The sequence below is a fragment of the Anabrus simplex genome, chromosome X (genome assembly GCF_040414725.1).
Source record: "Anabrus simplex isolate iqAnaSimp1 chromosome X, ASM4041472v1, whole genome shotgun sequence".
Lineage (NCBI taxonomy): Eukaryota > Metazoa > Arthropoda > Insecta > Orthoptera > Tettigoniidae > Anabrus > Anabrus simplex.
The window spans coordinates 221,241,442-221,254,168 of NC_090279.1; the positions used below are offsets into that span (position 1 = coordinate 221,241,442).

The 12,727-nt window shown below is 40.5% G+C and overlaps 1 protein-coding gene across 4 annotated transcripts in view; it reads right to left on the reverse strand.

Moving 5' to 3' along the window:
* Positions 1-12,727, reverse strand: part of Osbp (oxysterol binding protein) — a 184,971-nt gene that overhangs the window by 91,047 nt on the left and 81,197 nt on the right. For 3 of the 4 annotated variants that reach the window (XM_067159125.2, XM_067159124.2, XM_067159122.2), the window contains 2 exons: positions 9,179-9,427; positions 3,106-3,499 (listed from right to left, as the gene is read on the reverse strand). In XM_067159125.2, coding sequence (XP_067015226.1) covers positions 3,106-3,499; positions 9,179-9,427 — 643 coding nt within the window. The remainder of the gene's footprint in view (positions 1-3,105; positions 3,500-9,178; positions 9,428-12,727) is intronic. The other variant, XM_067159123.2, reaches the window with a different exon arrangement.

Here is a 12,727-nt window from a genome sequence, read left to right on the forward strand (position 1 = left end):
TTATTGTAAATGTCATTGTTATCATATGTAAATTTTATTACTTCTTTGGCCTTAGTCTCCTCCTCTATCTTGACATTATCCTTGTAACCAACAATCTTTACATACTGCTGACTGAATACTTCTGCCTTTTGAAGATCCTCACATACACACTCCCCTTGTTCATTAATTATTCCTGGAATGTCCTTCTTGGAACCTGTTTTTGCCTTAAAATACCTATACATACCCTTCCATTTTTCACTAAAATTCGTATGACTGCCAATTATGCTTGCCATCATGTTATCCTTAGCTGCCTTCTTTGCTAGATTCAATTTTCTAGTAAGTTCCTTCAATTTCTCCTTACTTCCACAGCCATTTCTAACTCTATTTCTTTCCAGTCTGCACCTCCTTCTTAGTCTCTTTATTTCTCTATTATAATAAGGTGGGTCTTTACCATTCCTTACCACCCTTAATGGTACAAACCTGTTTTCGCATTTCTCAACAATTTCTTTAAACCCATCCCAGAGTCTGTTTACATTTTTATTTACAGTTTTCCATCGATCATAGTTACTTTTTAGAAACTGCCTCATGCATGCTTTATCAGCCATATGGTACTGCTTAACAGTCCTACTTTTAAGACCTTCCTTTCTATCACATTTATTTTTAACTACCACAAAAACAGCTTCATGATCACTAATACCATCTATTACTTCAGTTTCCCTATAGAGCTCATCTGGTTTCACCAGCACGACATCCAGGATATTTTTCCCTCTGGTTGGCTCCATCACTTTCTGAATCAGCTGTCCTGCCCATATTAACTTATTTGCCATTTGTTGGTCATGCTTCCTGTCGTTCGCATTTCCTTCCCAATTGACATCTGGCAAATTCAGATCTCCCGCTACAGTCACATTTCTTCCCATGTCGTTTCCCACATAGCTGACCATCCTATCAAATAATTCCGAATCCGCGTCAGTGCTACCCTTTCCCGATCTGTACACTCCAAATATATCAAGTTTCCTATTATCTTTAGAAATGAGCCTTACACCTAGAATTTCATGTGTATCATCTTTAACTTTTTCGTAGCTTACAAATTCTTCTTTCACCAGAATGAACACTCCCCCTCCCTCCCTTCCTATCCTGTCTCTACGATACACACTCCAATACCGTGAGAAAATTTCTGCATCCATTATATCATTTCTCAGCCATGATTCAACTCCTATTACAATATCTGGTAAATATATATCTATTAAATTACTTAATTCTATTTCTTTCCTTACAATACTTCTACAGTTCAACACTAACAATTTTATGTCATCCCTACTTGATTTCCAGTTCCCTGTTCCCTTATCACTGCTCGCTAGGCCATCCCGTTTCCCTGAATGTACCTCACTATTACCCTTCCAAACAAATTTCCTAATTGTCCCAAATGGAACATAATAATTGCTTTTGAACAAATAAAGTCAAAAATCTGCAGTAAATTAAGAAATAGTACAAAATATTGCTTTTGCACAAATAAAGTCGAAAATCTGCAGTAAATTAAGAAATAGTACAAACTATTTTACTTGCACAGAATGGTATGGATACATACTTTACTACCTTACAACTATTTTTTTTTTCTGCTATGTCCAAGCACTTCCGTATGTGTTTTGTTTATCTAACACTTTCGTGTGTGATGTCTTTGTTCACTGAAGTTTGTTTGCATTAATTAGGTGTCGTTTTCTTCATGTTGTTCATTCGTTTTGTGCCCTAACTCATTCATTAAATGATATATTTCTTGGTCCAGGGAAAAGGCTATTTTGCTGCTTGAACTGCCCGCGCTAGTCATATGGACAAAGATAATGAGAGTTCACAGCCATAGCACTCCCATTCGTCGGTGCTACCCCTGGCCCTCAAGCAAGAAACAAAAGACGGCACGAGCAGCGGAATACAACATAAGGGAGTCCTGTCTACAGCCCGTAAGTACATATATATATTTCTATAGTAACGACGGTATTTCTTAATTTACAGCAGATTTTTCTCTTCATGTGTAAAAAGAATTATGTTCCACTTGGGACAAATATTACAGTGACATTTCCTAGATAGGTGTGCGCTATATAACCATCCAAGTGCATTATTTGAATACTGTAAATGCATCTTGTTGGATACATTTTGGAAATATTTTTTTCCCAATGGCATTTGAGAGCTTTAAACTGTGAATCAAGGTTAAGTGCATACAGTAACGGGTCTTAGAATATACTGTGACGCCGCAAGGGTTGGCGTTTCCGAAGTACGCAATGGCGGTTAATTCGAAATCACATAATTCGAAGTCCGATTTTTGCATCCCAACGACTTCGAATTAACGAGGATTTACTGTACCAATATTTTTCAAGTAGTGTTAATAAAGTTACTTATTTTTCACTTTCTTCACTAAGCATGAATGAATGCACACACGCTAAATAAGTGCTTTAAATATTGAACAAAATACATTAATTTAATTTTGTAGAACAGGCCTATATGCAGAAGAAAGTTCTGAACACTAAATGCACAAAGTGAAAGACAAGCAATATTTAGAACAGTGTTTCATGAAAAACTTACTGAGCTCAATATTCATCTAGCTACTAAAATATAGACGGAAAAGAAACACCATTCTAACAAACATATGCCCACGTGAATGGTAATCTTAATTCTGGATTATTTTTCCTTCTCCATTTTCCCCACTATCACTATCTGAGGATTTACCAACATCTCCACTATCACCTCCAATACTATCAAAATCAACAGCAGACTCGATCCTCTGGGCAGCTGTTACGATCATAAGTGGTAGGCATACATGAGGTAACAGCAGAAAAACGTTTATTCTGCAGTGCGCAGAAAAGTAAGTTGTTCAAAGGGTAGCCAATAGATGGCAGATCAAATATATACAACCCCAGAAATGACGGCGCGCAGTTCAGATCAACCACAGCACTGGTGGACTATTTGGCGGAGCTTGAGTATACTCTACCGCAGCAGTGAAAGACTTAAACAGATAAGGTGGTTCCTGAGATTAACCAAATTTACAACAAACTTACAATTTTTCTCTATAATATTAGTATACATACTCCCACAGAGGGACACCATTATGCACCATCTCTACAGCAAAACAGTACACACCTGAGTTGTTGAACTCGAGGTGGGCAGTGCCGAGCGGGATCACCTGCAGGTACTTGCCCCGGAACTTGGATGCCATCGTGAACTCCTGCCAGCAGCGCCATTCTCTCCCTTCGCAGAACTGCGCTACCATGGGCGGATGATGAGACACTTGCTCCGACAGTGAACGCCATCCCAGATCGTCCATGCGATCGCACTCGTAGGTCTCGCCCAGGAGCGGGTTGAACGGCTTGCCCGTACGGTTGCTCGTGGTCGCGTAGCTCGACACCGTGAATGCCGCGACGTACGCCAACTGCTCGCACGGGTCCTGGCATCGAGCCGCCTTGTCCAAGATGTCTGCGTACTCGTAGTCCTCTGTCAACCGCTGGAGCATGGACAGGGGTTCGGAGAAATTCACCTGTCAAACAAGCAGGTGAAGCTCTAACTAGGAGTCAGGGTACTACAAGGAGAGAAGAAGCTGCAACTAGAGCAAGCCCAAAGTACGCTACAATGTGGGAGGAAGACAAGGCTGTTGACTAACAGAAATTTACATCTAACAAAATTAATTGTTTTGACCTCTTTGCTTGTTGGTGGACAGCTCAAACTGTAAAAACTCCTCTTTTTCAGTTCTCATTTCCATTTCTCTTCTGGGTCGGAACCTCTGTCATTGACTCTCTTTACCACACTTTTCCTGCTTCCAATATTTCCTCCATCTTTCCACCTCTCTTCTCTATACTGTCTTAGCGTGCTTCGTTGTCTCTTTCCCATTGGTTTTCCGTGAATGCTTTCTTTGGAACTCTGTCTTTTCTCATTCGTATCGTGTGTTTGTATCGCTTTGGCTTCCCGACCTGCAGTTCCGAAACTTCAATTCTGTTCCTAATCTCTTCATTTCTGATTCTTTCTTTTCTTGTCATCACTTCCATACCTCCCGGCCACTTGAACTCTACCTGGGCGGGGGCAGCATGAGTCAGGCTCGTCACTCTTATCTCTCCCATCTGACCTATGTTGGTCCCACCCGACGGCAGCAAGGCCTAGGGAGTGCGTTGCTATACCTTTACCTCTGCTTTACTTTTCAGTGTCGACTCCATCTGCTGAATGCTAATTATGACATAGCCGTTAAAAAGCACACTATTAAACAAAGAATGATGTTTCATCATCAGATTCTATCAAATCACACTTCATTTTTAAATTGATGAACATTGTTCAGAAAAGTAGAACCATTTATGTATAATGGTGTGCTCCTCTCTTCTTGCTACTCAAACAGCATAAATGTTTCGAAATTTCTAAACCATTTTCATCAATTTAAAACAATTTGAGAGTCTGAATGTGGTACGGTGGGCTATCAGAGGCCCGAACCGGGGACTCAGGCATGCAAATATTTTTATATTATGTCTTTGCGATGAGCGCGCACTATACAATTGAGGGATGCGCAGAATGAGAAGCAGTGGAAATTTTCCACTCAATGAACGAGTGAGACAGCCCGACTTTGCGCGAAAGCAACGGGAAATGTTATGAAGTTGTAGATGAACCAGGTAACTTTGTCGCAATGGGCGTTACTGCAATGAACCAACATCCCGAGCCTGTCATCCCTGTTAGCACCTACATCTACACATTAAATAGAGAAACAAAAGCCATACTATGAATCTACGTAAAATTGCCCAGAAGACATGTGCTAGATATTGCCGATTTGTGCGCAGTAGGAAACTAAGCCTACAAAGGAACCACATGTGTTGATGGGGGTTTATGCTGGAACTCACAGGATGCCAGGCCAATTATATGGAGAAAGTAACAATCAAATTCACTTCCACATTGGACCAAAAACCATCAAATCATACTAGCCACCTGCACAACGTACTGCCTCACTGATATCCGCTACCTACCAATGGAACGAGGTGTCGCGACCCAAACGGGGTTGAGCAACTAGCCATCTCGGATCCTCAACTCGTATAAGCTAGGCCTGCAACATTGTCAGGGCGATTTCAGTTAAAAAGTCGTGGCCATCTGACATGAGACGTGTTTTGCTGAATAACTACAAACTGCGAAAGTCATTTACTTCATGAATTGCGACATAAAATACTTTCTCTGTGTGTATTTTGAACTTGGGAGCACATTAATACATGGACAAATATGAGTTGTTTACTCTAGTAATAATAGGGCAATACTAGTTCCAACCAGTGTGCGAGTTTTTATACCGTACTCGTGACTGTATGCAGCATTTAACCATGGACTGGTATGCCAGGAGTCATACCTAAGACTCTGGAGATGACCTGTTCACTTCTAACAATGCGCAGCAGGCAGTTCGAGCCTCCGCACCATAAGCTAAGTAGTCCCGTAACTACATGGATTCTATGCATAAGCACTTAAATAATATGTAAATAATTTGTATAAATTTTAGAATTTAGTAATGACAGTTGATAAAAGGAACAAGTTAACCCATTTGTTCCCGCTGTTCCAAAAATGGAACATTTCTTAAAAGTTGTTGTATAGGTATATTGCATAATTTTGAGGGGATATTTTACTTCACATCATTTGAGTTAGCAAGATTGTGTTGCGCTGAGCGATAATCAGGTGTTTCTCAGCTGTTTTGTTTACAAATGAGTGCTTTTAAACATGGCCTCCACATTAGCAGCGTGCAGAGGGTAAGTTTTTGCTTGCTTCATAAACATGAAACACATTCTCGTCAATGTAGTTGTGGAAAGACTAGAGTTGTAGTTAACCGAACATAACATTAAAACTGTGTTACTCAAGTTGTTAATAACTTTCCTGAGCTGTAATAATGTCATGTTCCATTTTTGGAACAGCGGGCATGAATGACATGGGGTTTATGATTGCTAGCTTGTTCCACTGTTGGCACTAAGGACATGAGTACTGTTGATGTTTAGAGTTGTTATAAAATTCTTTCTAATTTAGTCAGCCAGAAATTTTCTGTTTCGCTCTAGACTGTCAGTTCATGAGATACAAGAATGTCTGAATGAAATGGAGACTGAACCTGTCATTTTGGACACAGATATGTTTATTGGGCCGCCAGAGAATTACTTAGGGTCAGATGAAGATAGTGGGAATAAAGCTGCTCAAGATATTGACAACTTATCGGGCAACCAAATCCGCTGTCATGCGGAGGCAACTGTACAGGGAATCATAGACCTAGAAGTTGTAGTTATACATTTAGGTTCAAATGAGTGTAACAGTGAACAGGCTAAATCTGATGAAAAGTGAGTCCATTCAGTTGACTTACGCAGTTCAAATCCATGTCAAGGAGCCAGTACAGGAAACACAAGACCTGATATTGGAGTTGGTATAGGTGGATCCGTAGTTCTGGACATTTCATCTCACTCAAACTTTTGGAGGAACTCCAGAAAAATGGACAATCCGGGCTGAGTGGCTGAGACAGTAGAGGTGCTGGCCTTCTGACCCCAACTTGGCAAGCTCGATCCTGGCTCAGTCCGGTGGTATTGAAGGTGCTCAAATACGCCAGCCTCGTGTAGGTAGATTTAGTGGCGCGTAAAAGAACTATTGCGGGACTAAATTCTGGCACCTCGGTGTCTTCGAAAATGGTGAAAGTAGTTAGTGGGACGTATAGCCAATAAGATTATTATTAGAAAAATGGACATAATTGTACGGGAACAGTTCGTCGAAACAGGTTAGGGGGAATTCAGCTGATGAATGCTAAAGAGTTATCCAAGAGGGGAAGAGGATCACATCATTAATTAACCAACGCTGAAGGTGGGATTCCTCTTATCCGGTACAATGACAACAAAATTGTTACCGTAGCCTCGACTCAGGCAGGAGTGTTAGTCCTCTTGGAACAGCAAAGAGGTGGAACAGGTCACTCAAGAGAAAAAGTGATGTTCCTCATCCGGCAGGAACAGTGAAAAACAACACGAACATGGGTGGCGTTGATCGCATCGACGAAAATGTTGGGGTCATTAGTCTCCACAAGGATGAAGAAATGGTACTGGCCCTTGTTTGCATTTCCTCTAAATGTGTCTGCGAATAATGCTTGGTTGATTTATCGCTCTTCCAGAAAGTAAAAAGACCAACCACTTGATTGCTGGCATTTACTAGGAGGATAGCTGTACCATATCTACAAAAATATAGTTTGAGAGCTTCCTTAGGCCGATCACCAAAACAGCTCTGCCCAGTAAACAAAAGAGTTTCAGATTAAGTGCGTTTTGACAAAAAGAAGACCATGCAGTTGCTTTCAGATGCGCACATTATAAGGAAAACACTACAAAAATGTGCACGAAATGTGACGTAGCACTTCATGTCAACTATTTTTCAGCATTTCATGGCATGTGAGACAAAGACTAGAAACAGAATGAAGAGAAAAGACTTCACGGCTGTAGTACGGTGCTTATCATGTGAACCTTCCTCACTAAAGACAGCAGAGCGTGTTTGTTTATTTCTTTCCAGCTGATTACAATATTTCCTGTAGCCTATTTAAGTTGTAGATAAAGTGTGTTTTTATTTTATTCTGTGTTCAATTGAGGGCCATAAATGCATGAAAACTCAAGTAAATGCAAAATTCGTTGTTGGAAAAACACCCTACCTGTTCATGCCCGCTGTTCCATTAATGGAACATGCAGAAAAGGGTACTTAGAAATTTCGTAAGATTATTTTAACACATTTACTGCAGTTTTGGGATCCTCTATGAGCAAAAGCATAATAAATTATTAAAAAGATATAATATAAAACAATTTGGGAACAAATGGGTTAAAATAGAGTCCACCTAGTCAATTGTCGGCGGCGGCAGCCGCAACTGAAACACATCCTTCAACAGTTTACATTTTCACACTCACATAACAAGAAACTGTTGGGGGACGGCGGAACTGAGAAAGTAACGATCAAATTCACTTCCATATTCGATCAAAAATCGTCAATTCATACCAGCCTCCTGTAGAAGGTAGCCCTTCTTTTACAACACAGTGCTTTATCGCTCCCTTGTTTTTCCTTTTCTTTTCCAGATATCATTTGTGGATTTAAATACAGGATCCATAGCGACAGTTCAAACAACAACAACAACAACAACAGGGCCATTGCATTCATTGGTTCAATTCATAGATATCCCCCTCTAAGTAGACTATTCACTGTCACGACAAGTTTAATATTAATCAAGGACAGAAATGATTCCACAACATATCACACGTTGTTACGAATGCAACGAAAGTTATATTTTTGACAGCTGAACATAATGCCCATCATCAAGGACTCATCTGGTGTTTTTTACTTTTTAGATGTGTTGCTTTACAATGTTTTTAATGTACCAATTTGACTATATTGGCTGAAGATAACCCAAAAGTCAACTAGTACCGTGAAGATAATGTTTAATGACAATATAACAGATTTTTATAAAATTTAGTTGTATGAGATATTAATGTACCAAAAGGTATCGCACCAACAGAGATAGCTCTTATGGTGATGATGGGATAGGGAAGGAAGTGGCCGTGGCCAACATTTGCCTGGTGTGAACATGGGAATTGGCTATAACGGTTCAAGGACAGACATGGTGGTGGCAGAGAAAGGGAGGTGATGCTTCTTTCTGCTGTTTGCTTCAGTTGAAGCTGTCTTCTTTTCCAAGTCTACGTCCCCACTGCTTCCTGTGATCAATCTTGCAACATCCCATGTGAAAGTCTTAAATTGTTTTCGTATTTCGATGCTGAGAGACAAGCAGATGTCTTTTCTCTTGAAATGCATTTCCTGTTACATCTGTTATGTTCTGATCTTGATAATAGCAGCTTGGGCCTGAAAATATTGTCTATAACATTTAGTTATTACAAATTAAGAGCAATTTGCCTACAGCCATGCAAGAGCAAAACAAAGGATGCATAGCTACAGAACAGAGAGGATGTTCCCACAGTGCACGAGAGGCAAACATCTTTCTTATTAATGAATCAATCCCGTTTCTCTAGTTTGGACGCTCTCAACACGTGAGACATCCCCGGAAGAAGAGGAGTCACCAAGTCACCTCCTTAGAGACAGGACGGACAAGAAAGTTACGGAGGGAAGGACTCGGGCAAATGTTACGAACGCCCGCTAGCGAGTGTTCTGGAACAAGAGAAAGACTGGGAGGGCAGGAGAGAGGCGTCTGCTGACTCACGGGCATAGGAATCTTGGACAGCTCCTTGCCGATGCAGTTTTTCATGATGCTCCAGAGGTTCAGAGGGTAGTTGGGCTTATCCGGCACCCTAGTGCGCCGCTGTCTCCTCGCTGCCGTGTTGTCAGCGCTGCTCCGTCGTGTCGCACTGCTCGCTCGTTTTGCGCTGCTCGACCGTGTTGTACCGCTCGCTCGCGTCGACGACTGACTGTTGTGCAGTGACTGCGCAGGCGTTTCGGAAGAGGACTGAAACTAAAACATCAAACATTACTCCAATACAGCAATCAGTGTTAGAGTGCTTTGAGATATAGTGTGGAAGGAAAACGCTTTCCAGTTTCAAATAAAGAAGTAGAGATAGATGTGTGCTCTCTTGTCATCAATTTCAGTTCTACATCCATTGCTACCAGAACAAAATTACACTACTGCACTTAAACTACTCTGACTCGAAAAGTATTCAAACGTTAGTTGCTCAGTAGTTCTGTATGGTGCAGTATCCTCTGTGAAGAGTTTACGGCTTCCCCAGCTGTATACGAGTCACTGATCTACTCGAATAAACTGCAATGTTGTCCTAGAAGGTCTAGCTATTTTGCTTAACGTCGCACCGACACATGTCTTCTGGCGACGATGGGATAGGAAAAGTCTAGGAAGTGGAAGGAAGCGGCCGAGGCATTAAGGTGCAGCCCCGGCATTTGCCTGGTGTGAAAATGGGAAACTATGGAAACTACAGGGCTGCCGACAGTGGGGCTCGAACCCACTATCGCCCGATTACTGGATACTGGCCGCACTTAAGCGACTGCAGCTATCGAGCTCGGTCTAGAAGGTCCAAAAACCACTTTCCGCATCACTAACATCCAATCACAGTAACTCAGTACATCACAAATATTGGTCACCATGTTCACACAGCAATAGTCCTACCCAATATTAAGCTTAGTACAGATGCAGCATTACACTCTATATTCCACGGCTACCCTGCTTGGCATTTATAATATTATTAACTTAACCTTTATTTTTATAATGGTCCGCATTGACTACAATCTCTACTCCAATACATATAGATTTGATAATTAACAATCAGCCTTGTCAATACATAGAGTTGTTTAACAGACAGAGTTTCAAATTTGGGTGTCAAAATAATCATCGTCCATTTTGCAAATAGATCAGAAAGATAGAGATCCTGATATCGATGTTCAGGCAAGTTACTTGATGCTAGGGTCAAAGCCAATTATGTTTATGAATAACTGCATATTCAATTTAGGTCGGAGTGAAGAGCTACCGCTCTGGGAACTTTCGAGGACAGATGGACATACCAGCAAAACTTAACTGACATGATCTCTGAATTAGAAGTTTTTAGTAAAAATGTTATGAATTGATTGCATTCTTAGGTAACAGACAAGGATGACATTTTAAGAAAATTGTAAATAGAATAGTGTTGTTTTAGAGTTCTTACATTATCATGTATATATATTTCATTCATGTATATATTTCATTTCAATTATGACACACATTCCTATTAAGAGTGATGTGTAATAATAAGTAAAGAGGTCGAAGAGATAATTGGTAGTGAGAGAACCGCTGAGCAAGAGGACAGTAAGGTCCTCGAAACATGTACGGTGTATGAAGTGATTAAAAAATTTCAACAACTCTTAAGTACTGCCAAGGCTGATTGTTCATTGTCAAAGGTATATTTAATGGAGTAGTGAGATTCATAATCTTGTCACCAGATTTAGCAGCAATCAAGGAAAAGTGATTTCTCAACACCCACCTCCCATCACTGTCCTCTCTCACAGTCGCCATAAGACATGTGGGCAAGCATGTTCCCGCAGTTCCTGAGCGCAGGGATCAGTCTTGATGTGGGAGGTTTAGGATAACAGGAATTCTGGATAAGTGCAGGAAAAGAAGGACACATGAAGTGGCTTGTCAGTGGCTGATGACAAGAGAGCACATTTTGTTCCAATATGACATGTTTATAACAAGTTAGACTACCTCAACAAAGATTTCCGTATGATAAGGCCGGTAAAAGCCAGTTTCCATCAATAGAGCCATCAATAGTAAGAGAGGCAAGAGGCCAGCGATCAGGAGAAGTACCCAGTTGTTAGCCTCGCATATATCAAGAGTAAACTGTGCAAAGAGATATCCATAGGGCAGTGATAGATATAACATGAGCCCATGGTACCTCTCTGTGCGCCTAATTCAAGGATAAAACACACGTAACCTTGCGAGAACATTCGTAATACAATGGCATGCTACTTGATGACCTGTAACTATGCAAACGGGACACACATTCTTCAAGTAACCATGGCCACACACAACAATACACACAGAACTGGATCTAAAAAGTCATCCTGCTACGGTAACCGGGTACGAGGGTCCACCCTCAAGATACCAACGGCATACGAGTGCTTACAAGACAACCTGCTGCCTTGCTCCAGAAATCCTTGCATGGAAAAATCTACAATGATCCCATTTATTAACAACAATGTAATACAGGGTTTTAATTAATAACAAACATAATATTGCAAATTATTCCTTGGACCTGCATCAGCTTAATAACAAATTTTCAAACGAAAAATGCTGTGCCTGGAGCATTTTGAAGACCATATTTACAGGAAACTAAGGAGCCATAATTCCAGAAGTATTTGTGAATTCTAACCAAATCTTGAGTTTCTTAATGTAAACTCTATTAACTGTATCATGAAATTTGTTGTAAATCAGGCTGAATTGAATAAACATAGATTTAACTATTTATTTATTTATTCTTATGCGGAGACTCCAGGATGGACTGATATGAGGCCCACTCAGCCTTACAGCTCCAGTCTATAAAGCCAAGAGGATTTGTTGCACTGACCATGCATCACCTTGTAATCTGAGCATTTATTGCTTGGTAGGCCGAGGGTCGTCAAGGCTGTAGCAAAATGTGGGCCATTTTAATCTAATATCACAGGTTATCAAATAATGTACAGCTAAAAGTGAGAAGTGGAAAGAAACGATCACCTAGACCAATAGATGATATAAAAAATACTGAAACCACAATAAAATCTTTTAGCATACAGACTATTACACTTACCAATTCTACATTATTGTTCAAGCAGAACACACAAACTTCTAAGCATTTTAGTCTGTTCAAACTAAAGCAAGATTAACAAAAGACTGGAGAATACATTATCAGTAGCATAATTTATTCTTCACGGAGAGTAAAAGGACAGGGTGTCTTCAATCAGAAGCTTTAGTTGTTGTCAAATCCTGGAAAAAATCTTGTAATGAAAGAAGTATAGATGACGGAGACTACACAACATCTGGCAAGCGGGGATATTTAAGAAGAGAGGTTGAAATAAGTACACGAACCAGCAGTTCTGAATGCAGAGTACAATCAAACTAGACGGCAATGTCGCGACAATTTATGCTGTAGACACACATCCTAGGCTCTTGTCTGCACAGTGAATGCAAGTCTCTTTCAGGAAGGAAGTTTACTGCATTGCCGACAACAGGACTACAAGAAGAATGCAATCAACAAGAGGAAAATAACAAGTAGTGTTTCATCATCGATCCAAAGAT